General features: G+C 43.5%; 1 protein-coding gene across 1 annotated transcript in view; it reads right to left on the reverse strand.

The window, feature by feature from the left end:
• The window catches only part of cntnap2a (contactin associated protein 2a), a gene marked incomplete at both ends in the record, with an annotated part of 675,314 nt that overhangs the window by 448,230 nt on the left and 199,115 nt on the right, over positions 1–27,969 (reverse strand). Inside the window, 2 exon segments of the mRNA XM_084325811.1 lie at positions 3,777–3,883; positions 27,694–27,856. Coding sequence (XP_084181937.1) covers positions 3,777–3,883; positions 27,694–27,856 — 270 coding nt within the window.

Genomic DNA, 27,969 nt, shown 5'->3' on the forward strand with positions numbered 1-27,969 from the left:
GCTATGTTTCTATAGTCTTTATTATTACAAGAACTCTCTGTCCTCGGTTTCTGCAAAACAGCAACTTGGTTATCGCTTGGTTACAGCCGGCGCTGCAGGAATGATAACGTTGAAAACCGCTGTAATTCGACACACACAAATGAAAACTCACTTTGCTGTGTGAGAACTGAACGCCTCTACAGAAAGGTGTTCATTCTCTGCTGCACTGTGTTCATGTAACGTCCTGCTGTTTTGAACCCCAATGCATTCGCTTGACATAAACTAAGTGACTTCTGATCACACTCAAGAGACCAACATATTATATTTTATACTGTTGGAGCCAGATTCAGTTGTTATTATTTATACATAATAATGTGAAACAATATCACTTGGAACAATGATTAGAATGAATTTAATTTGATAACATATTTTGATTAATGTGATTTGAATGTGTCTTGCCTCGACAACATGGAGGTGTGTCTGGACCAGCCCACTTTGCACCTGAGCTGGTAAACCCAGTTTAGCACAGGGCTGGTGCTTTTTTCATCAGATTGAGATGCGTTATTTTTCTAGACGTTCACAGAAAGGTAAAAAAACAAACTACGTTATATTTTATGGCAACAACGTTCAGGTTTGTTCAACCCGTGAGACATAATCATGAAAAATAACGTAAACAAATTATTTCACGCTAGACGGCTCCAAGTTTGACAGGGGCTGGCGTGAGCCAGGGATAGGCTGTGACTGAAACTGGAAAGGGGGACAGCTGACAAAGAGTATTTGCATACAAGCAGGTCAGCAGCTGTGGCTCACAGAGGTGTGAGAAGTTCACTTTTCTGATAAACAGAGACACAGACAGTGGGAGGATTTGATATGGATTAAGAAAAAACTTTAAAAGGCAATTGTCTAGATGAAATATAATTTTGATTAAACTACAATTATCACTGAAATGATGTGTTCAATGAGGGGAACAGAATGATATTAAATTTTAAGTGGTTTATAGCCAAACTCACAGGATTAATGAAAGAGAACTTGCAAATAGTTTATATTAGTATTAAATAAATGTAATTATTTACAAAGGCCTGGTTTAAGACTGTAAGGAATCTAGGTAAATAATTTGAATAAGTCAAATGATGAAATGCAATCTTTATACACTGAAATGGAGATAACTAATGTGACTATAAGCTTTGTGGTATACTCTGGCACAAACTAGTAATGTTTTATGTTGACATGTGTGTCCTTGAGAGAAGTACATTAATATCTATGTATCATGTTTAGTAAATATAATAGTGACAATGATTAGGCATTAAAATCATTTGGAAAGAAATGCTGTCTTCAGCAGAGTCGTTAATGGTAAGCCACGCCTCTCTCTCTCTTTCTCCATCTCTCTTGCGTTCCCACTACCCCTCTCCCTATCTCTCGCTCCCTCTCTCTCCCTCTCTCTTTCTCCATCTCGCTTGCTTTCCCACTATCCCTCTCCCTCTCTCTTCATTTATCCCTCTCTCTTGCATTCCCACTACCCTTCTCCCTCCCCCTCTCTATATATCCCCTCTCTCTCTCTCTCTCTCTCTCTCTCTCTCTCTCTCTCTCTCTCTCTCTCTCTCTCTCTCTCTCTCTCTCTCTCTCTCTCTCTCTCTCTCTCTCTCTCTCTCTCTCTCTCTCTCTGTTTTCATTACATTGACTTCTTTCTCAGTAATTTTTCTTCCTGTCTTCCCGCCGCCTGTGGTGTGAGCTCTCTCTGATGTTATTCACACTCTCGCTCTCACACTCTAATCTCTCTATTACTATTTCTCCCTCCCTCCTTCCCTCTCTCTCCTTCCCTCTCTCCTTCCCTCTCTCCTTCTCTCTCTCTCTCTCTCTTCTCTCTCTCTCTCTCTCTCTCTCTCTCTCTCTCTCTCTCTCTCTCTCTCTCTATCTCTCTCTCTCTTGGTTTGTGTTTCCAAAAGAGAGAAAATAACATATGTGGCACCGGGGGGAGGGAAGTCATTCTAAAGTTTGCCAAGCTGTTTTCAAAAAGACATATTATTTCCCCCTCTCTGTCTGCGAGTGTTTCTCTTTTTGTTACCAGTGTCCTCTGGTGCATTGGTCTGGTTTCCTCTCCCCAGATCACCACCACGACAACAACAACAACAACAACAACAACAACAACAACAACAACAACACAAACACTGTTGTAAAGCTCAACCTAGCAGCATTTCCAGAGTCTCTGCTGAAGGAGCATGCAGTGGAGTCAAACAGAGAAGGGAATGCAATCAGGAGTTTACAGCCGTAAGAAAGGTGAATGAACAGTGACTATGTGAATGAACAGTGACTATGTGAATGAACGGTGACTATGTGAATGAACAGTGACTATTTGAATGAACAGTGACTATGTGAATGAACATTGACTATGTTAGTGAACAGTGAATATGTGAATTGACAGTGACAATGTGAATGAACAGTGACTATTTGAATGAACAGTGACTATGTGAATGAACAGTGACTATTTGAATGAACAGTGACAATGTGAATGAACAGTGACTATGTGAGTCAACAGTGACTATGTGAGTGAACAGTGACTATTTGAATGAACAGTGACTATTTGAATGAACAGTGACAATGTGAATGAACAGTGACTATGTGACTCAACAGTGACTATGTGAGTGAACAGTGACTATGTGACTCAACAGTGACTATGTGACTCAACAGTGACTATGTGAGTGAACAGTGACTATGTGAATGAACAGTGACTATTTGAATGAACAGTGACTATTTGAATGAACAGTGACTATGTGAATGAACATTGACTATGTTAGTGAACAGTGAATATGTGAATGAACAGTGACAATGTGAATGAACAGTGACTATTTGAATGAACAGTGACTATGTGAATGAACAGTGACTATTTTAATGAACAGTGACAATGTGAATGAACAGTGACTATGTGAGTCAACAGTGACTATGTGAGTGAACAGTGACTATTTGAATGAACAGTGACTATTTGAATGAACAGTGACAATGTGACTAAACAGTGACTATTTGAATGAACGGTGACAATGTGAATGAACAGTGAATATGTGACTCGACAGTGACTATGTGCGTGAACAGTGACTATGTGAATGAACAGTGACTATTTGAATGAACAGTGACTATTTGAATGAACAGTGACAATGTGACTGAACAGTGACAATGTGAATGAACAGTGACTATGTGCGTGAACAGTGACAATGTGAATGAACAGTGACTATGTGAATTAACAGTGAATATGCAAGTGAACAGTGACTATGTGAGTCAACAGTGACTATGTGAGTGAACAGTGACTATTTGAATGAACAGTGACTATTTGAATGAACAGTGACTATGTGAGTGAACACTGACTATGTGAGTGAACAGTGACTATTTGAATGAACAGTGACTATGTGAGTGAACACTGACTATGTGCGTGAACAGTGACTATTTGAATGAACAGTGACTATTTTAATGAACAGTGACTATTTGAGTGGTGAAACTGAACAGGTTGGTCCCGGTGAAGGTATTGTAGATATAGATATCAACCGACAAATTCAAGTTCTGTAGGAAAATGTGCTTTCTTCTGTATAGTATCTGCTTTTGAACCAACAATAAACTTGGCTACACACAAATACACCCACACACGCACGCACGCACGCACGCACGCACGCGCGCACGCACGCACGCACGCACTCACGCACGCACGCACGCACGCACGCACGCACGCACGCACGCACGCACGCACGCACACACACACACACACACACACAACACACACACACACACACACACACACACACACACACACTTACAGGTGTGACAAGTGGCTCCAGTGTAACCTGTCCCATCACAGGTGCAACTGAAACTGTCCCACGTCTGCTTACAGCGACCCCCATGTTCACAATGATTAGGCATACACCTGGAGAGAGAGAGAGACAGAAGAGAGAGAGAGAGAGAGAGAGAGAGAGAGAGAGAGAGAGAGAGAGAGAGAGAGAGAGAGAGAGAGAGAGAGAGAGAGAGAGAGAGGGAGATAGAGAGAGAGAGAAATAGAGAGAGAGAGAGAGAGAGAGAGAGAGAGAGAGAGAGAGAGAGAGAGAGAGAGATAGAGAGAGAGAGAGAGATATGAGGCAATTGATAATACACAAATCATACGATGAACAGCAGTTCTGAGGCATCAATTGACACAGATTTATGTGAGAAACAGAGAGTCCTTTGTGCTTGTGACATATGGTCATGAACATTAGTATTCTCATGGTGTTGTTTGCCATACAATATGGCGCAGGGCCACGGATCAATGGCCGCAGTTGTGGTTTTTGATGATAATCACCTGCTATGTGATCATCTGTTGTTTGCGCCCAAGATATCTGCAATCAAGTGCCATTAATAAAGGAATGTTGTTGTTGTTAAAATGGTAAATGGTAAATTATGCATTTATACAGCAGCTTTTATCCAAAGCGCTTTACAATTTTGTTCCTCACATTTACCCATTCACTCACACATTCACACACCGACGGTGGAGGATGCAAGGTGCCAACCAGCTCATCAGGAAAAGATAGGGGTTCAGTCAGTGTCTTGCTCAAGGACATTTCGACATGCTGCCCGGGAGGAGCGGGAACCAAACCGGGAACCTCCTGATTTCTGGACGATTGCTCTACCGCTTGAGCCACTGTCACCTCCATGATGTTGTTGTTGCTGTTGTTGTTGTTGTTGTTGTTGTTGTTGTTGTTGTTGTTGTTGTTGTTGTTGTTGTTGTTGTTGTTGTTGTGGTGGTGGTGATGGTGGTGGTAGTGGTGGTGGTGATGGTGGTGATGGTAGTTGTGGTGGTGGTGATGGTGATGGTGGTGGTGGTGGTGGTGGTGGTGGTAGTTGTGGTGGTGATGGTGATGGTGATGGTGGTGGTGATGGTGATGGTGATGGTGGTGGTGGTGGTGGTGGTGATGGTGATGGTGATGGTGGTGGTGATGGTGATGGTGATGGTGGTGGTGGTGGTGGTGGTGGTGGTGATGGTGGTGGGGATGGTGGTGGTGGTTGTGGTGGTAGGGGTGGTGGTGGTGATGGTGATGGTGGTGGTGGTGGTGATGGTGGTGGTGGTGGTGGTGGTGATGGTGGTCGTGGTGGGTTAGTGATGGTGGTGGTAGTGGTGGTGGTGGTGGTGATGGTGGTGGTGGTGGTGATGGTGGTGGTGGTGGTGGTGATGGTGGTGGGTTAGTGATGGTGATGGTGGTGGTGGTGATGATGGTGGTGGTGGTGATTGGTTAGTGATGGTGATGGTGATGGTGATGGTGGTGGTTTGGCTCAGCCAGGGTGAGACAGGTGGGAGTAGCTCAGTGCATTAAGACTAATTGGCACAGGTGTTATCTGTTCTCTGTTTACTCTTTAGAGCGGTCGTCTGGTAATCTGAAGGTTCCCGGTTAGATTCCTGCTCCTCCCAGGCAGTGTGTCAAAATGTCCTTGAGCAAACATGTGTGTGTGTGTGTGTGTGTGTGTGTGTGTGTGTGTGTGTGTGTGTGTGTGTGTGTGTGTGTGTGTGTGTGTGTGTGTGTGTGTGTGTGTGTGTGTGTGTGTGTGTGTGTGTGTGTGTGTGTACACGTGTGTTTGTGTACAGTATATGTGTGTATGACACCCCAATCCAAATCACTAGGTTTCAATCAGACCCCAGTGGGGCATCTCAATCAACCATGACTCATCATTTCACCCCACAGCAGATCAGAATACAGCACGCATCCTTCCCGTCCGCGTGAATACTTTCCCCAAGGCAGTTGTCCTTCCACGTTCGGTTTGTGCGCCCTGATTGGCCTCTCAGTGCCCAATCGCGTTAGTCCTAACGCTCACTCCTAACTTTCAGAACTTCTCTCAGTTCCACAAGTCCATCACATCAGCTACCTACGCGTTACTCTTAACGCTCGCTCCTAACTTGTGTGATGTGATGTCGATTGATATGAATAGCTAGTTACGTTAACTCTTTCAGTGCCACTCACGAGATTTCTCGGTTTTTTTTATAGGTGGTTGCGTGCCACTCACGAGATTTCTCGGATTTTTTTTTTTTGCGATCTGAAAAATTATTGCATCACCCGAGCCTACCCGAGTATAGCCGAGGGGCGCCGACGATCACTGTGGAAAAAAGCGCCCCCTGTCGTCTCCCAGATGACATAAGTGATTTTGGAATGGACTCAATGAAAATGAATGGGGAAAAAAATCCGGTACTCCACATTTTCCAGTTCACTGATCCAGCCGGGGTTACCACAGTTCATTCTGGAACCTCAGATCCCTGTTGATCATGGAGTTCTACAGTATCGCGTTGGATCCATACACTTATCGATTTTTTCGAATGGTGATCAGGAATTGGAATATACCAGTTGGATACCATCTGATGTCAGGTAAGGACTCTATGTTATCAGTGTTAGGATAATCAGAGTAAGTTTGATGAAGTTATAAGCTGTTTTGTGAAATGTCCTCTTTCGGTTTCACTGTAAAAGTCCGTGAGGAAATCAACGGAGCGATTATCAGTGCGCGGCCGTAATGTGCTTGCGTGCACGTATAATATTGATCATCTAGCGTTTATTTGAAAACGATTCATAAAAAGGCCGACGAATATCAACGTTGTGGAATATTCCACTAAAAGACGATTTTCATAGAATGCTCCAGAATGAGCTGTTTTTTATATCAAAACGGGGGCTTTTCTAACTGCTCTGAAACGGAAACGACGCGATAAAAAAACAATCTGCCTTCACAGCACTGACTGGAAAATAGTATTTGATAATGCGATGGGCAGATTAGACACATAGCCATAATTTAAAACATAGATTAGGCGATATTAATGTTAACATTGGCGCCGATGGTGGCATTCAAGCGGTAAAACGGAAAACCAGGCGTGGCACTGAAAGAGTTAATATAGAGAGATGAAAACAATACGTTATTTATATAGTTTTAGTTTTAGTATATGATGCACGGCGGTAGCGAGTTGAGTGATAGTGAGTTGAGTGATAGTTAGTTTTAGTATATGATGCACGGCAGTAGCGAGTTGAGTGATAGTGAGTTGAGTGATAATTAGTTTTAGTATATGATGCACGGCGGTAGCGAGTTGAGTGATATTGAGTTGAGTGATAGTTAGTTTTAGTATATGATGCACGGCGGTAGCGAGTTGAGTGATAGTAGTATATTCAGTGATGGGCAAGCTACTTGGAAAATGTAGCAAGCTACACTACAAGTTACTCTCGATTAAATATAGCTCAACTACAATGGAAGCTATCCCCAGAGAAATGTAGCAAGCTACACTACAAGAACATGGCAAAAATAGCTAGCTACATCGGCACTACTTGTTTTTTTTTTTCGTGATCAAGTTTCCACCAAACAAATAGGCAGGCAAAAAAAATCTCAGTTTGATTGTTTATTATAAAACTGAAACAAGCCCTCGGTCTGGCTTTTTGTGTCATCCTTTTAACATGAACTTGTATTATGTACAAAATCCAGGAAGGCAAGTTTAGCTGGGTGCAGCCTCTACAAAAGAAAAGAAAGAGACCATTTGGTTTTATCAGTTTTTATAGTATAGTTTGTTGATTACTTTTGATGCAGTAATGGTCTTTTTCTTTTCTATTCTATCTTTATAGTTTGTTGTACACAATTTGTAAGTTGCTTTGAATGAAAGTGTCAGCTAAATGACCAAATGTATTTAAATATGTAACTCACAAAACATTCCATGGCCCCAAAATCATGTGGGGACCCCCCTGGGGGTCCTGTCCCACAGGTTGAGAACCACTGCTCTAGGTGATCTTTTCCCTCTTTTTTCTTTTCTCCACCCCTATAATATTGTTAATTTTCTGCCTACAGTGAAACATCATCATGATAGCAGCTATCTGTTAGTTAAAGCTGTTGACAAAAAGTGTACTGACTTGTGTGCTGTTTGGGAACAGTTGATTTTCATCAGCTCACCTGAATGTGTTCTCAAGTTAGTGCTGGATGTGTGGGGAGTTGAGAGCAGCATATGTTTTAGGCGTTTTTTCAGTCAAACTCATAAATGTGTCCAGATAGGGCCATGGAGAGGCATTGTTGTTATTGACACATCATCATCTTCATCAATGCCATCGAACCCCTCTGCCATTTCGCGCGGACTGGTTCATGTAATCCGTTAAATTGCATTCATTCATTCAGTACGTCTGTGTTTTGATTTTCACTTCCTGGTTTGCGGAGCTGGAGTCCCGCCCTATCCTGCCTCTGATTGGCCTACCCGTAATGTTTTGGCCTAACCATACCCAATCGTGAGTCGTCATACTCATATCTAAACCAACCAACCAATCATAGTGGGTTTTTTTCTACAGGGAGTTTTTTTTTCTCCTCACAAATCTTTATAGTCTAGACTGTTTCTCCCGACAGTAGCGTTGTAGCGTTTCCTTGTCGCTACGTCACTACTTCGTTCTATAAATAGCTGCGCTACAGACACCGCTACTTGATTCAAAGTACCTACTGAGAATTGTAGTTAAGCTATGTAGCTAGCTACTTGTAGCTAGCTACTGCCCATCACTGAGTATATTGAGCGAGTAGTTAGGCGATAGTAGGGCTAACACGATTGGGCGCTGAGAGGCCAATCAGGGCTCGCAAACCGAACGCGGAAGGACAACTGCCTTGGGGAAAGTATTCACCCTTCCCATCCGCCTGCTCAGAGCCGTTAGCTGCTCAGCGGCTGCTCCAGACAAACAGCCAGCGGCTTGCTTCCTTCAGCAGGGGCGCTTTTACATATTCACTGCTCTTCTAGTTTGAAAGATCAATAGTGTTTCAAATCTGGAATATATCAAATATATCAAAGTGATAGAAGGGATGCAGCCTGACTGGTGGGGAAGAGGCTCCCGAGACACTCTGCTGCTACTAGGTATTAAACACACACACACATGTACACATGCAGACACACACACACACACACACACACACACACACACACACACACACACACACACACACACACACACACACACACACACACACACACACACACACACACACACACACACACACACACACACACACACACACACACACACACACACACACACACACACACACACTATTTGGGAGACTATTCAAAGTGATCAAATATATGCAAAGCTGCTCATTTTAATGAATAAAAAGTCTCTTTGTGAGGACGGCCATCTGGAAGAATAATGGTGGGTAGAGCCCCGGGCCTTTGAGCGGCTCTGTTCCTCTCTGCGCCATTAGGGACTACAGCAGTTAAGACGGCTTAAGCCTCTTCCGCTCCAGAGTTTTAGCAGGATGGCGGCTCCCCCTGATTTGATGTGAAATAACCCCCGGATATCAACAGCAAACTCAAATTTAACTTTAGAACAAACAGGACTTGAGGTGGAAGAAAACTACTTCAAGAGTCAAAGGCTACATCCACTTCCAAGCTTTGAAGCTTGAATGCAGTGGAGGCCAGCTAATTAATAAAACAAATCAGACCTGTATCTGATTTAGGACCATATAGAAAGTGGCCCGAATTGGAATTGAAAAGATCAGATTCCATGTGATTTGTGCTGTACAACAACACACTGTTGTGGAAAAAACAGATATATATGAGCAAATCTTTTTTTATCAGATTTGGGCCATTTTGCCTGCAGTCTGAACACAGCCAAAAGGAACAAAATGCAGGTGAAAGGTCAAAAAGAGGAAGTAGGTGAAACGTCAGAAGGAGAGATTCAAGATTTCAAGATTCAAGAGTTTATTCATCACATACATACCAGGGCATACAGTGAAATGCGGTTGGCCATGCCCGCTAGGATTGTCGAATAAAACAATAGTAATAGTAATAATAATAAAATATACTAGAATAGACATGGTGAATAGACATGTTAATAAATCGCTTAAAGGCACTGGATCATATGTACATCCCTATACAATGTGCAGTCCCTATGCTATACTTGCTGTTACTAACTATAATATACAACAATCACAACAAGTTATTTTCTTAAAGTGTCCTTTTCCTTCCTTTAAAGTGTCCTTTTAACATAATAGATTCCTTTATTTACCCCCTTGGGGAAATTAAGGCATCATAGCAGCATGGGGGAGGGGAGGGGAAATACAGGTAGTAAAAACAAGCAGTGTAAACAATATAACAAAGTCAATATAATTAATTAACTAACTAACTGAAATATACAGTATTCACAGTATCACAGTATCACATGAGGTGCAGTATGCATAAGGTAGTGTTATTGTCCTTTTTATGTTCCTAGTAGTTGTAGTTGTAGTTGTAGTTGAGTGTCTTGTGTGTTTAAAGTGACCTGTGGTGCGATTGTGTGTGCGAGTGCAGAATGTTGTGTGTATGTGTGTATTCATGCGTGCTTGTGTGTGGAGAGATCAGTGTTCATTGTTCTGATGGCCTGGGGGAAGAAGCTGAGCCTTAGTCTCTCTGTTCTTGCTGCGTGTATACGGAGGCGCTTGCCTGACCGCAGCAGCTTGAACAGGCTGTTGTTGGGGTGGTGAGGGTCCTTCATTATTCTGCAGGCTCTGTATTTGCACCTCCTATTGTATAAGTCCTGCAGGGGTGGTAGTGCAATACCCGTAGTCGAATTCTGCTGAACGCACCACTCTCTGTAGGGCCTTCCTATCCTGGGCAGTGCTGTTTCCAAACCAGAGGAAAATAGCGTCGCGAAACAAGACTGAGCGTTGTGCGAAGGACTAGCTTCTTCCTGTGAGAGACCTGTCTCCAGTGTTGTCTCTACCTTTTGCACTTCATACTTAGTTTTGTTGTTGTTTGAATAAACATCCTCTGAAACCTTCTACTGCCTCTGCTGTATGGGTCCTACCATACACATCACAACACCTTTAAATAATAATAATAATAATAATAATAATAATAATAATAATAATAATAATAATAATAATAATAATAATAATAATAATAATAATAATAATAATAATAATAATAATAATAATAATAATAATAATAATAATAATAATAATAATAATAATAATAATAATAATAATAATAATAATAATAATAATAATAATAATAATAATAATAATAATAATAATAATAATAATAATAATAATTTCTTAGATTTATATAGCACCTTTCAGGGAACCCAAGGCATTTAACCTCTTAAACCCCGACCGCCAAGAACCTTGGTGTTGTCCTCGACGACCAGTTGAACTTCTCTGCTCACATCGCAGCGACAACCAGAACCTGCCGATTCCTCCTGAGCAACGTCAGAAGGATACGCCCCTTCCTGACAAAAGAAGCCACCCAACTCCTCGTCCAATCAACAGTCATCTCCCGCCTCGACTACTGCAACGCACTGCTCGCTGGCCTCCCGGCCACTGCCACTAAGCCTCTTCAACTCATTCAGAACGCAGCGGCCCGCCTGATCTCAAACCTACCGAAGTCGGCCCATGTCACCCCACTTCTTAGGGACCTGCACTGGCTCCCCATTGCTGCACGAATCCGCTTCAAGGCCCTCGACCTAGCATACCGTGCGGCAAAGGGAACTGCTCCCGCCTACCTCCGGTCAATGGTCTCTAACTACACACCCTCAAGACCCCTACGCTCTGCATCTTCTGGCCGCCTCAGACCTACTCCTATCCAAGCTCCGGGAGGGTCATCAAAGAGAAGTCGCCTATTCTCAGTCCTTGCCCCACAATGGTGGAATGAACTACCCACCCCAGTTAGGACAGCCGAAACACGTCCAATCTTTCGCCGTCGACTAAAGACGCACTTCTTCAACCATTATCTGAATGAAAAAAAAAAAAAAAAAAAAATCTAACCCTAACTAACCATACACTTGTCCTAATAAACTAACCTACACTGTAGCACTCAACACTTTGATGAACATTGTTACTCAGCTGATAGAGTTGTGCCCTTCCTGATGGCTTGTCGTACAGAACTTGTAAGTCGCTTTGGATAAAAGCGTCAGCTAAATGACTAAATGTAAATGTAAATGTAAATGTTAAGCCCTAGCCCTATTTTCAGAAATTCCGCCCTAAAAATGCATACCTAAGTAAATGGAGGATTGCTCCACTTCTACAAGATCCATTTGCATGTTCTTGGTATCTAGGGACATCTATGGATCTCAGAGAATGTATTCCCACTGTCACAAATATTGTGTCTGTTACTAGGCTTGAGTATAGTGTGATGAAACAAAGGAGAATATAAATTCTGATTAACACCATGCTAAAATGTACCAGACATGAAAAACTGCCACTGAGCTCATTCAGCGCCTTCTTGAGTTGAATAAAGGGAAGATGATTAACAGGAGGTTTTGTAGATACAGTACTGAATTCTGCCATGTGGACACGTGCAATTTCAAATATGATTATAGAATATAGAATATCAGGCCTATAAATTACCTTATTATGGCCAATTAACACATATATGGATCGGGCCAAATCTCCCCTTTCTAATGGCAGAGTTCAATCTGGATTTAGTATCACCAGAATTGTAGCAAAAACCGTGAATGAAATCTACTGTAAGTAACTTTTTTTTAATGTAAATGTATCCGCCATTTGTCATCAGATTGCAACGCCGTTATCTTGCTAGACGTTCACAGAAAGGTAGAGAAACTAACTGGGTTCTGTTTTATGGCAATAACGTTCAGTTTTGTGGGATATGATCCAGAAAAATAAGAGAAAGAAAAAAGTCACACTAGAAGTCAGATGATTAGGCGGCTGGGTGGCGCAGCGGACTAAGCGCTCGTCACCAACGCAAGAGACACTGGTATCGAATCCGGCTGTCAGCGTTGCCTCCGGCTTGGCCGGCCGTCATACTGGCTCGATTGGCAGAGTCAGCGGGAGGGAAGCCAGTGGGTGGGGTCGTTGTAAACAGTGACTCCTACAGTTCGGTCGGGGCGCCTGCAGTGCACAGCGAGGGAAGGATCTGGAGGGAGGTAGTGTGACCTTCCACACGTTACACTCTCCTAGTGAGAGTCCGCGCTGCCAGGTGAAAATAAGTGGTGGACTGGGTACACATGTGTCGGAGGAAGCATGTGATAGTCTCTGCCCTCCCAGACCGACGGTAGGGGGTAGAGTGCGCAACGACCAGGAAGGAGATTGGGAATTGGGAATTGGGAATTGGCATAACGACTAACATTGGGAGGGGGAAAAAATGGAAACAGAACAGGGGAAAAGATAATAAAAAAAAAATTAAAAAAGTCAGATGATTGACAGAGGCTGGGTAGTGTAGTTTATTTTTATTTTATTCAAAAGCCCATAGAAAGCCCTGGGTCTCTTCTCTCAAAAGACTACACTCAAGTTAGGTTGTGCCAAATCCTTGCATCAATAATCGCCTTTTTAATAATAATAATAATAATAATAATAATAATGGCTTGGATTTATATAGCGCTCTTCATGACACCCAGAGCGCTTCACAGAGTCCATTATTCGTTCATACACAGTCATACCGGTGGTCAGGGCCGCCTCAGGGGGTGTGCGAGCAGTGCGGTCGCACAGGGCCTCGCGGGAATGGGGGCCTCGAAAAAAAGAAAAAAAAAAAAAATTTTTTTTTTTTTTTTTTGCGAGGCCCCCCTTCCCGCGAGGCCCTTTTTCATCACAGACCTAAAATCTAGTTTTGCTTATATGCTTATATATTTCACATTAGACACGTTTGTAGAATGTGTCTGACTTCCTGCCTCTGCGGCTCTGCAGACTGCAGTTTTCCGGTTTCTGCGGATTTGCTGCTCTACAGATTTTAGGATAGTGTTTCCGGGCTCTTCTCGGACACACGAGGTACAGGGATGATCTAATTCAGCGCTATTCAGAGGAGCGAGGCGAGTGGATGTCTTTTCAAAAGAAGGAGAAGAGAACTTGTGAGCAGATAAATCTGTTAGGCAGCAATACGCCGAAAGGTGTCCAGTCTGCCGGAAAGTACTCGAAGAAGAAGAAGAAAAAATTACACCGTGGGCCAAGAAAGTCTCCTTCCAACTTTACCATTGGCGCCGCGTTGATACTGCGTTATGGTGAGTCAACCTATGATTATATTCCCGCCGTGGACCTGACCTATCTCTCTTTCTCTCTCTCTGGAGCCAAACTGGTCGACTAGCTAATATAGTACTACTAGTAGCTAACGGTGTGTGCCTGGTGAGAGCACCTGGCTGTATGTAGCCGCATAGCTTGCAGAACGCAGAAGCAAGCTATGCGGCTACATACAGCCAGGTGCCTGATTGAGCTAACTGTTAGCCAGTTAGCTGTTTAGCGTCAGCTGGGAACGTTCGTTTGATGCTATCAGTTAGCCTTGAGAATAGCAGGCCCTGGCACTCTGACTACGACATCATCTTGGACAGAAGATGTAGTCGGGCCTGCACCATGACAAGGCTCTGGCCATAGCTTATTTGTCCCGACAGCGAGAGGCCTTTCGTCAACGTGGAGACCTGTGTTGCGGCCTTTCGCCCTGCGTTCCTTTTGTGCAGGTAAGATTAATGAAAATGTCATGACATTACCCCACTCTTCCTTCCTTCCCCTCCCGAATGTTTTGTTAATAACGATGTTTTTTTCCAGGCAAAACATATGCTACTTCACAACATTTGGAGATACGACATGTGCTGTGTGTGAATGGTCGTTTGTGTAGCTTGGGTAGCGTTGGGCCGTTGGCCAAAGCTGTGTGTGGCCTGGTGTCACAGTACCTGGCTAGCCTATTTAGCTGATGTCGGCCATTGGCTCCTTGCTGCTTTGGTTTCTCTGGTATAGACCCTCTTCTTGTTGGATTTAAGTGTTGATCTTTGTCCTTTTGGATCTCTCATACATGCTCTAGTCTCTCTCTAACACACACACACATGACAAACACACATGTTCTCTCTCTCTCTCTCTCTCTTTCTAACACACACAGTCTGCCTATGGCGGCCTTTCTCGATGGCTAGGCTGTGCTCAAGGATCTTCAGTCACAGTGCTCAGGTATTCTGCCACTGTGTACTCTCTGTTTAGGGCCAAATAGCATTTCAATTTCTTTCCAATGTGTCTCTCTCTCTCTCTCTCTGTAGTACACTGTATATTGACTGTAGAACGGGAGCTCTCTCTCGCTCTCTCTTTTGCTATATGTTGACTGTATCATGCCCCGCCTCGGGCAGCGCTATTATTTAAGAATATGTTGACTGTATAAAAAAAAAAAAAAAAAAATATATATATATATATATATATATATTTTTTTTAATTTTTTTTTTACCTTTTGGGGGGGGGGGGGGGGGGGGGGGGGCTCGCGTTAAATCTCGCACAGGGCCTCGCATTTCTCCCAGGCGGCCCTGCCAGTGGTAGTAAGCTACAATTGCAGCCAGAGCTGCCCTGAGGCAGACTCACGGAAGCGTGGCGAATAATCATCGCCTATGGCCCCTCCGACCACCACCAACATTCATTCACATGCATACACATTCATATGAGGAAAGTAGGTTAAGTGTCTTGCCCAAGGACACAACGGCGATGGGATGGACATGGGCTTGAGCGGGATTCGAACTACCAACCCTTCGATCATTGGACGACCCACTCTACCCCTGAGCCAAAGCCGCCCCGATGCCCTGAGATTTCTATAAACTCATATTTCACATAACACCACTCTGGCTTAAGAAGTTAAATTATGTAAAATAATAGTACAAAATAGAGCTGGCTCATGTTTCCAAAGACCAGATGTGACATGCTCTCGCACACACATACACACACACACACAGAAAGGAATAATGGCTTATAGCAGACTTAATGGTTTTAGAATATTTCAGAGAGAGAGAGAGAGAGAGAGAGAGAGAGAGAGAGAGAGAGAGAGAGAGAGAGAGAGAGAGAGAGAGAGAGAGAGCGAGAGAGAGAGAGAGAGAGAGAGAGAGAGAGAGAGAGAGAGACTCCTTTATGCGACGTAGAGATTCAGATAAAATTGTGTGTAATTCAGTCACCGCTCTGGCTGTCGTTGTTTTTTGGCACCAGAGTCTTCCGAACATATATAACCAAGTCCCGAGTCGATCGGAGCTTCCTATGCTGAGATATTGTCACTTTTCCGCACCTATACCCCTACCGGTGAATGCCTCATACCCCGTGCTGTGGCACATATAGCGCTTTTATCCAAATCGCTTTACAACTTATGCCTCACATTAACTTATTCTCTCACACATTCATACACTGATGACAAAGGCAACCTGCCAACCTGCTCATCAGGAGCAGTTAGGGGGTTAAGTATCTTGCTCAAGGACACTTTGACACACTGCCGGGAGGAGCCGGAATCTAACTGGGAACCTTCTGATTACCAGATGACCGCTCTTTCCAGTGTGGGGTAAGAGGTCATAGGACGCAGGTGATGTTCTTACGAGAGACACGCTTATCAGCAAGGAACAAAGGCATTTTACAGTTCATTTAGACAGAGTAATATGACAGGAGTAGCCACCCCGGTATCAGAATCAACAACATTTTAGATATATAAAGAAATATGTGACACATAGAGTTAGTGTTAGGGTCATTGAGGTCAAGGGGAAGTTGGAGGACCATGTGGTGACATTAATTAACTTATATGCCCCACAGAAGGTGATAAATCCTTTTTTTTAATCACTATTTGATATCATTACTTTGGAGGCAGAAGGGGATTTTGATGCGTGGAGGTGATTTCAATGTGGTGTTCAACTGTAACCTTGACACGAATAGCACGAAGAAAAAAATAACTGTATCTGAACAGATACATGAATACAGTAATGACAGAACTGGGATTCAGTTCCATGCTCCATTACTCTACAGCGGAGAGACACAGAGTAAGAGATTGTAAGATAGAAATAGCAGATTTATCAGATCATAGTGCGGTTTACCTTGCAGTATATTTAAACAACAGGAGGAGGAATGCAGCACGTTGAACAACAAGGGGTTGATTGAGGAGATGAGAAGGGAAATAAATACACACGAGAATGACAACGTGAAGAATATTCAAAAACATTATTATTATACACAACCAACCTCTGCAGGTCAATGTAAGTGAAAGTACGATATATATATATATTTTAAAATGCGTTGCATTCACCAATGCTATGTGAAATACAGAATAATATTCTAAACTCATATTTTGCAGAAGAAGAGATAGAAAATGCAATTAAGGGATCACAGAACAATCAGTCACCCGGTTTGCGTCTGAGGTTCTATAAGACGTTCAGAGAGGAGTTGAGTTCCCCACTACTGGCTTCATTCAATCACACACTTAGATACGGTACAATTCCTCCCTCGTGGAGAGAGGCTTCTATTTCAACCATCCACAAGGAAGGTAGAGATAACAAATACTAGACCAGTATCAATATCAAATGGGGATTACACGATGTGCACCTCCATTATATCCAAAGGATTTGAGACCTTCATGTCAGATTGAATCAATGAGGATCAAGCCTGGCTTCATTAAGGGATGTCCAACACAGGATGACTTTAGAAGGACTCTCTCTCCAGAAGGTAGTCAAGGAGATACAAAGGGAAGAAGGGCTATTTTAGTCAGTATAGACGCAGAAAAGGCCTTCAATAGAGTACATCGGAAATATTCGTCTGCCCTTGGGGGGAAGGACGACGGGATGGGAGGTGCAGAGAACATTTCATCAGCGACTCAGTACTTGTGTGTGTGTGTGTGTGTGTGTGTGTGTGTGTGTTCCTGTGGGTCGCCCATCGCATGTGTGTGTGTGTAAATAAAGACTTATACTTATACTTGTACTACTCTTGAGAGTTGCGCACCAACCTTCTCTTTGACACATTGACATCTATCACGGCGCGTTGTGACAGAAGCGCAGAGCGAGAACAGCCCTGCTGGAGCTGTCAGAACAGACGGCTCGAGAGCAAAGAAAAAACCCTATTAGCAGAGAACAACAAATAATACATACAGTAGGTGTTCTCACTGTGAAACTAGACACTGCAAACATACTGTAAGAGATGCATTAGCATGAGCTCACGGATGCTGCATCCGCCTCATCTTTTTCCCTTTTGTATAATTGACAGTGTTTTGATGGCTGTTGAAAGTCTACACACTTTCTATTATAGAGTGACCGAGTGGATTTGAACCCGCGACCATAGGATCTACAGGCGGTCGCACTAACCAGCTGAGCTAAAGGGTCAGACCCGTTAGCAGGTGCTGGTAGACTGTGACTGACTCCTCAGTAGTTTACAGTCGTCCTCCCCCGAGAAGTGCCTCCTTGTACGTTTTATCCTCCACACTTTCCCGGGGTTAAGGCACTGATATCCCACCTCCATTGCTACGTAAACGTGGATACAGATTCTCAGGGCAGTGAGATGCCACCGCTGTCACCAAGGAAATCCAGTGGACTTGAACCTGGGAGCATAGGATCCAGATGCGGCCGCGCTAACCAGCTGAGCTAAAGGGTCAGATCCGTTAGCAGGTGCTGGTTGACCCGTGCCGTATACACTGCCGCCGTTAGTTCATTAGTTCACAGCGGTCCATGCCCATGGTTGATGGCCGCTGGCACTGAAGGACTGGCTGAGGCGGAGTGTCGTGGGGTATGAGTCTGTGGCTGAACAGTACCCAGTGTGTGTCAGGCACATGGAGTCAGGGATAGTACTACTGATTCCTCCAGACTCCCGCTGGGGGTCTGCATTCTCAGTGTGAACACGATGACATGAGAGTTTTTTTGTAAATTTTAGCATTTTGTTGCATTTTGTACTTTTTTGTGTGTTTGGTCTTTATTCTTTAAACTTTTTTACTGTATGAAGCACAATCTTAGGGGGTTCTTCATACCAATCATTTCACTGTAATGTACATGTACCTCACATATTTCGCCTTTGACTAAAAACACACTTCTTCAATCAATATCTGAAATAATATATTTTAATTTATATTTCCTTATAAAATAGTACTTGAGCAAGACACTTAATCCCTAATGGCTCCCTATGTGCAGGTTGGCACCTTGCATGGTCGCCTCCGCCATCTGTGTGTGAATGTGTGTGTGTGTGTATGTATACGTATGTATGTGTGTGTGTATATGTGTGTGTATGTATGTGTGTGAATGTGTGAATGCGTGCATGTGTGTATGTCTGCGTGTGTGAGTGAATGTCTGTGTGTACTGTATGTGTGTGTGTGTGTGTGTGTGTGTGTGTGTGTGCGTGCGTGCGTGTGTGTGTGTGTGTGTGTGTGTGTGTGTGTGTGTGTGTGTGTGTGTGTGTGTGTGTGTGTGTGTGTGTGTGTGTGTGTGTGTGTGTGTGTGTGTGTGTGTGTGTGTGTGTGTGTGTGTGTGTGCATCTACAACAGGCATCTGCTCATCTGCGATTCCTCTCGCCGCGTCAGAGCTCTCAGTCTAAGCCAAGTCTCTCGGTGGAGCGGCAGTGATTGAAAGCAGGCCAGACACATCCATCGAACCGCCTTTAAAAACATCCACATTAGTTAGATTAAAACAGAGTGCCCGTTCATCGTACAGGGAAGCACGTTGGCCCATATACATACAGTGTTTTAAGGTCACAATGCAACATTTAAAGTGGATAGAGATGAGACGCTATCGCCTGCAGAAAATATAGGAGATAGGTAATTTCTAGATCCCACATCCCGGGAAGGCTCTTGAATTTATTTTTGAAATTGTAGGTGGGAAAGGTTAAGGTTAGAGTTCACAATTTTACTGAAGGTGGAAATTGTGTCTTTTTGCGGCTTTGCAGCTTGGCCAACTAGTGACGTCCCCCCTTCTAGAACATAGTCAACGTCCTCCCGGTGATGTGATCTAGACATAGCACATATGCCTGGGAATGGTAGTCTCAGGAGCTTGTAATGGAGTGTTGAAAGGTCACAGGTCTGAAGAGGCTTTTTCGACATCACCCTGCCAGTAGCCATCGTTCTCGTCCATATTATAGACAGTGCATCGGGACGTCTGGGTAGTGTAGAGGTCTAAGCACCGCAGAGACCCCGGGTTCAGTTCCCGGCAGCGGTACCTCCTGCTTGGTCAGAGGTTCCCACGAACACGATGGGCAGTGTTTGCAGGTGGGAAGCCGGATGTTGGTAAAGTAAGAGTACCAGTCACTGCAATAGCCGCTCCTACTGACAGCAACCTCATAGTGAAGTTCGCGGATGACACCGCAGTGGTGGGGCTCATCACAAAAGGGGATGAGTAGGCAATGGCATACAGGGAGGAGGTAGATGGACTGGGACTGTGGTGAAAGGAGAACAACCTCATCCTAAACGTAAGAGATGATCATAGACTTCCGCAAGACCAGCACGCCCCCCCTCCTTCTCTACATCGATGGCGCAGCTGTAGAGGTGACTCCCAGTATCAAATATCTTGGGGTGCACATTTACAACACCCTCACGTGGCACGACAACATCCTGAGCCTCGTCAAAAAAACGTATCAACGCCTGTACTTCATGAGGAAACTGAAAGGGGCGGGGCTTGACACCAACATCCTCAGATCCTTCTATAGATGTGTGGTGGAGAGCGTACTGACCTCTTGCATCACAGCATGGTACGGCAGCTGCACAGTGGCAGAGAAGCAGGCTCTACAGAGGGTTGTAAGGTCTGTAGAGAGGACCATCGGATGCAGCTTACCAGACATACCTACAACAACCGATGCATGGACAGAGCAATCCGCATCATGCGTGACCCCAACCACCCTGCCCACGGACTGTTTACCCCCATCCCTTCAGGCAGGAGGCTGTGCAGTATCCGGGCAAGAACCACCAGGCTGAAGAATAGCTTCTTCCCGGATGCTGTGAGACTACTGAACAGTTCATCACAGCTTATCACTGCCATGCCTCTGCACACTGCACTGTAGCACTTATCTCTTTAAATCTTTTAATCAGTGAATCTATTGGTCTTATTGAATTGGATCAGTTTTACTGAATTAGACTAGGTTTCTTATTTTGGATTAGTTTTCTACTTGAATCAATTCACTGTTTTTATTGATTGTATTTGATTGTATTTTATTCATTGTATTTCATTTATTTGTTGAATGTATATCTAGCATCAAATGGCTGTAACTGAGACCTGAGTGCTGTATCTTGTGCTCCCATGTCAATGAAAAAATTACAATAAACGTAACTTTGACTTTGACATCTGGGGGAGATAGCATGAACCTCTGCATGCTTTACACCTTATATCGGAGGAGGCGGATGTGGTAGTCTACACCCTCCCCAGATTGACAGTAGGATAGTGCAATGACCAGGGGTTCGATTCTCCCTGTGTTAACACTTCCTTTGGTCAATCCTCCTTCCAATTTGCTGCTCCCAGCTGGACAAATTGATCCCCCTCACTGCTTTTAACCTCATAACGTCCAACGGCCCTCATACTTTGCGTTCATCTAACATGTCAGGGCTGCATTTTTTGAGGATCATCCAATGCACTATTTTAAAGTTGAATTTGCCGCCTTTCGATTGCCACCACAATCAACCAGCTGTGTGCTTCGGGTCTCAAGTTACACAACAATATATATCCGGCGAGCGTCATCCGAAAAGCTGTTCCGTCAAATGACCACGTCCGGTTGTGAACGGTCTAGAACTGACCAATAAACGCTGATGGCGAAAATGATTGATCACCATTGTAGCCAACGAGCGTCCGCTCCGAACCTGATGACAGCCGAGCGGGTGAGAGTGGGGGAAGGTGGTTAAAGTTGATGAAGAAGTCCGTTGTTGTAACTCCAGTGTCAGAATAAATTGACGTTTTATATAGTATAGTTAGGATAGCATAGTGACATAGAGTATAACTGTATATTGTATAATAGTGTACATATGACTCATTACCTTTTGTATTTTATCTTAGTAGTTTTATCATGTCTATTCTATTTGATTCTATTATTTAAATTTTTGCAGAATCGAAGCAGGCATGGCCACCTTCATTTCACTATATGTTTGTGTATGTATGTGATGAATAAACCTCTTGAATCTTGAAGTCAACAGAAAATATTTTATTTTAGTGTGGTCAACCTCTGTTTCTCTAATACTGTACATTATCACTCAAAGTGACTTTATTGCTTTAGCAACTTCAGAATGTTACCTTTCAAAAGAGACCAGACTCATGCATGTGCTATAAGTATAAAGTATAAATCTAAGCTTTGCAAAAAAAGTATGCAAATAACTGCAACGTTCTCGGTTAACCTCTAACGCTCACCCGTGCGCGGGACGCACGTTGCTGCACTTTGCTCTCGTCTGTCACCACACTCAACCTATTGCGTGCTTCAGGTCTCGAGTTACAAGACAAAATATACGGCGAGCGTCATTTGAGAAGCCGCTCTGACGAGTGATCACGTCCGGTTGTAAACGGTCCTGAACTGACCAGTCACCACTGAAGGCGAAAATGATTGACCACCGAAAGCGATCCCAGATGTGCGTTGATTGCAACGAGATGGGGGCAGAAGAAGACTAACAAGTTCTTTGTTTTGACTCGTGCGTCTGAATGAATGGAAGTGGACGGCCATTTTGGATAATCACGCTGAATTATTGCCGTACACACATCACAAAAAACTTAAAAATATATAAAGAGAGAAGAAGAAATTGGCATAACGACTAAATTGAACAAATGGGATAAAAGTTTACAAAAATTATGGAGGTCAGTGTTCTGGACATGTTGGCAAAGCTTTTCATATTTGTGACACATCGCTCCATAGGCTGGCCAGTCACATGGCTAGGATGGCCCACATTCTCTGCACACATTAGTCATGTCTGTCTGCCCTTTTGGTCTGAAGCCTTGTTTCTCTGCTCTGTCTTTGGAGCTTGTTTATTAACTGCATGGGTCGTCACGCTGTGCTGCCGCTCTGGCCTGTATTTGTTACCTGCATGGATCGTGGTCTCACGCTGTGCTGCCGCTCTGGCCTGTATTTGTTACCTGCATGGATCGTGGTCTCACGCTGTGCTGCCGCCCTGAGCCTGTATTTGGCTCTCTGGTGCCTGAGCTGCTGCACATTATTTATACAGCTTATTTCCAACGTCAGGTCTGTTCCTCCGAGCAGTCTTTCTTCCACGGGTGGGTCAGGGATGCTAAACACTATCTTGTCCTTCATTCATATTATTCTCAATTTGGGCCAAACTCACACTGAGGGATGGTTAACACTCTCTGAATACAAGTTGAACCCCGTCGAGCGTTGGCTCCTCCAGGGTTTCTTCACCTATACAGTAGGTAGCATTGCTGATCTGTGCACCAATACCAACATGGGGAAAGGTCCTAATAAGTTTAGTGGAGCTGTGAACTGGAACAAGTTACCTTTGCATATAAAAAGCACAGGTACAGGTAACCAATAAAAAGGGTAAATCCTAGGCTTATGGAGAATGTAGAAACATGTAGAAAAGCTTGACAGTAGCAAAACGTTAATTTTAGTAGTATTTTTATGCATTATGAAATGTAGGTAGTATTGTCATAGGTGACTATGTCTTTTTAAGATGTGTTCATGTAAATATCTGTATCTGTATGTGCATTGTATTGTCCCAGTAACAGCAAGGACCATGGTGGAAATAAGTCCTGGAAATAACCACTTGGTGGTTAACACCATCGCCTCACAGCTAGAAGATCCTGGGTTCGATTCCTGCTTGGGGACCAGGTTGGTGTGTTGCCAGGTACACAGTTGGGGTATCTTCCGGGTATCTCTGTGTGGAGTGTGCATGTTCTCCCCCGTGCTTGCAAGGGTTTCCCTTCCCAATAAGATAAACCCAATGGAAAAACATGCACAACGGACAGGAGCATTTGGATTTGTCCCGGGGCACAGCCCCATGCCGCAGCCCACCTCGACTGCCCGTGTTATCCTTGACACTGAATGCAAGTATTTTTTATGACGACTTATGTTTTTTGTCAAATAAACTAAACTAAACTAAAAACTAAAATGATGGCCAGCTCTTCTTTAGAGGCAGTGGCAGTCGTGTATTGATTTGAAATGCTGCTCCCGCCTACATCAGTTCTCATGGATGTTTCCTGAAAGCAAAAGTGGTGATAGAGGTTTTACACTCCTACAGTAAGTTTGTTTTTAGCAGCTCACTTTGCTGCTCATCTCCACTAGCTGCAGGACAACCTGTGATAACATGTTCCAGCCCTTCTCAGAAGAGAAACCTACTTCTTCTGACAGTATTACAGTATGTCTTGGCTTGGTAGAGACTTGCTGCTATACTGTATATCAGTGGTGGAAAGTAACTAAGTATTTTTACTCAAGTACTGTACTTAAGTACAATTTCGAGCTACTTGTACTTTACGTGAGTATTTACATTTTAAGGAACTAAAATACTTACTTTTACTCCACTACATTTCAAAGGAAATATTGTACTTTTTACTCCACTACATTTATCAGTTACTAGTTACTTTGATTTTTTTTTTGCATAGAAAACATGGCAGACATATATGAAGATGATGTACTTTTCAAATCTGAAGCAAAATCTCTCCATGTCAACTTCAAGAGGATGTAACCAGGGCAACATATACTGGATCATACCACTTTAACATTAACCGTTAGACATCAGTGGATGGAGGTTTGAACGCTCCCAAGCATTTGAATACACAAACGTCATGTAGAATGCATACTTTTACTTTAGATACTTAAGTACATTCAATTGCAAATACTTCCCTACTTTTACTTAAGTAGAATTTGAATGGAGGACTTTTACCAGAGTACTCATTTATCTGGGTATGTCTAAGTAAAGGAACTGTGTACTTCGTCCACCACTGCTGTATAGACAGTATGCTCTTCCTGTGCCCCAGGACAGTTCAGTCAGTATGTTCTTCCTGTGCCCCAGGACAGTTCAGACAGTATGTTCTTCTTGTGCCCCAGGACAGTTCAGACAGTATGTTCTTCCTGTGCCCCAGGACAGTTCAGACAGTATGTTCTTCCTGTGCTCCAGGACAGTTCAGACAGTATGTTCTTCCTGTGCCCCAGGACAGTTCAGTCAGTACAGTATGTTCTTCCTGTGCCCCAGGACAGTTCAGTCAGTATGTTCTTCCTGTGCCCCAGGACAGTTCAGTCAGTACAGTATGTTCTTCCTGTGCCCCAGGACAGTTCAGGCAGTATGTTCTTCCTGTGCCCCAGGACAGTTCAGACAGTATGTTCTTCCTGTGCTCCAGGACAGTTCAGTACAGTATGTTCTTCCTGTGCCCCAGGACAGTTCAGTCAGTATGTTATTCCTGTGCCCCAGGACAGTTCAGTCAGTATGTTATTCCTGTGGCCCAGGACAGTTCAGTCCAGATGTGTGAAGCTAGAGAGCTATATGGAGAGAACCCTCCAATCGATGATATAACTGGGATGCACAATCTGGGGCTCAACACTGAATGGGGCTCTGACTTTAGGATGCCATAAAATGTTTGCGTGAGCTCTTATGCCCAAATAAGGTTTTAATTCTGGTTCAGACCATATAGCAACACTAGAAGATAAACCTAATTTAAGTGGTTTAAGCTAATTTAAGAGCTCACACAAACATTTTATGGCCACATAAAGTCAGAGCCCCATGCATTGTCTGTGGAGCAGCCACAAGAGTGGTGCATGTTCACAAACACCTAGGAGAGCAGTCGCCTGGTAAAGGCACGGTTCCCGGTTTGATTCCTGCTCCTCTAACCCTTAACTGCTCCTGATGAGCAGGTTGAATCCTTGCATGGTTGCCTTGCCTCCACCATCGGTGTGTGAATGTGTGAGTGAATGGGTGAATGTGAGGAACAAAATTGTGCTTTGGATAAAAGTTATATAAATGCACTACTTACCATTTTACACTGACTGAACAGTCACAGGGCAAAGGAAGAACAGCGCACCCTTCTTTCACACCGGCACCCTCTGCCCCTCCTCCCCTCAAGTTCAAGTCAAGTCAAGTCAAGTCAAGAGTTTTATTTGTCACGGCATACAAGTATACAGTGAAATGCGGGGGGTCTTGCCCGCAACGATTGTGCATAATACAATAATACAATAATAAGAATCCAATAGGCTGAGAATGCGACATTTGTGCAATAATACAAGTAATAAGAGTAAAGACATATCAGGTATATGTACATGAGTTTTACAAAAGCATGGCAAGACATGCTAGGTCCTGTGATAGTGCAATACACTGTTAGCTACGGATGAGGCACTGGGTCTTATGTACACTACTATACAATGCTATACTATACAATCTACAGTTATACTATGTCTCCTTATGCTAGCTTGCTATCCTTCTGTGTACTATACAAGAACCACTCCTGTTCTTGTTTTTTTAAAGTGACCTTTCATTGTGTAAAGAGGGAGGAGCCACGGCGTGTTTATCCAATTACTTTGACACGTCTTTGGTAACTTATAGAAGACGACAGAAAGGCAGCCTTTGGTGGAGAAGAAAGGTCTAACAAATTCAGTCTTCATCATACGATGTTCTCAAATCAACGAGTAATCCTATTTAATACTCGTGATTTCCATACCAATCAAAATAATCGCGATTATGATTTTCTTTTTTGCCATAATCGAGCAGACCCAGGTCATCGATGTGAAGAAGGTGAACCGCTGGTCTACAATATACAGAAGCTGGAGGTGACATCCGGTATAAACACCCTGAACACATCTGGGCACGAATACACGGGCAAGGCGGAGGGAGCGGATGAGGCCGTGCAGCCCTCTGTGTTCACAGGGCCAATGATATGGAGACAAATTGACATGTCAACATGTTTTAATGAATAATTTCCAATGATGAGGCATGCTATGCAGATTCCATTAGACTCAGTGATGAAGGAAAGAGACGTGCGTATGTGTGGCGTGTTTGTGTGTGGTGCAAGTGTGTGTATATGTGTGTGTGTGTGCGGGTGGGTCTCGTTGGTGTTATACAAATGTGACTTGGATTCATTGCCTTTTCTTTGCATTGCCTTTTGAACGAGAGCACAAGCCTTTATACTGTACATCCACCACATCAATTACCTACATTTATCAGTATGACAGGTAAGCATGTGCACACGCACGTGCACACACACGCACGCACACAACACACACACGCACGCACGCACGCACGCACGCACGCACGCACGCACGCACGCACGCACGCACGCACGCACCACACACACACACACACACACACACACACACACACACACACACACACACACACACACACACACACACACACCACACACACACACACACACACACACACACACACACACACACACACACACACACACACACACACACACACACACACACACACACACACAATAACCAAACACCTGTGTAATAAATCTCAGGTTAACAATTCAGACTCCACATAATAGGCTTGTTTATATATAACATTTCAATTATCAATTTGAAAACAATTTGATTTATGGCTTTCATTTCATTGTTGTCCACATACTGTGTGTGCGTGTGTATGTATGTGTGTGTCTGTGCTAGTGATGCACCGATGTGAAAATTGTAGCCGATACCGATAACCGATATTAATATTGCTGTTCTGGCCGATACCGATATTTACCGATGTCGATATCTCTGTATAGAAAACACTTTTTTATGATAATCAAATAAAGAGCTATTTTCCAAAACGCATAATTTTTTTACTTTTGTAACTTATTTTCAGAAATGACTGATATTTTGAAACTATTTAAGGTCAAAACATGTAAAAAAAATATATATATATTAAAAAAAATAAAAAAAAAAAAAGAAAAAAAAATACCAATGTGTAAAAAAACTGCCATATCTGCCGATCAGTGGTGCAGTGCTGGGCAACCGCGGTCAAACGCCGTTTGGGCTTCGAAGTGCGCGCATCCTATTATTATGCAAAGTCTAGGTGATAAGTGCCTAGACTTTGCATAATAATAGGATACCGTTTGGCCTCCGTCCATATTACGACTGCACCCCTGCTGCCAATATTATATCGGCAGCCGATATATCGTGCATCACTAGTGCATGCTTTTTTCTCTCTCTCACCTGTCGAGGATAGCGCACATGTCCAGGCTGACGTTCTCGAAAGCCCCTACAGTGCCTTTCTCCACCAAATGCAAATCAGCCGGCTGGTCGTCCAATAGGATCGCTTGCATGCAGCCTTGAAATGATCGCTGGGAGGGAGGGAACAGCGTCTGGAGGAAGTACCCTGAAAGACAGAATGAAATGTATTCTTTGTTGTTATTATCATTATTATTATTATTAATAATACATATTTTTACTCTTGCTCTGTTATCTTTGCAGGTGGACAACGAGATCAAT

This window comes from Notolepis coatsorum (genome assembly GCF_963971535.1).
Source record: "Notolepis coatsorum genome assembly, chromosome: 12".
Taxonomy (NCBI): Eukaryota; Metazoa; Chordata; class Actinopteri; order Aulopiformes; family Paralepididae; genus Notolepis; species Notolepis coatsorum.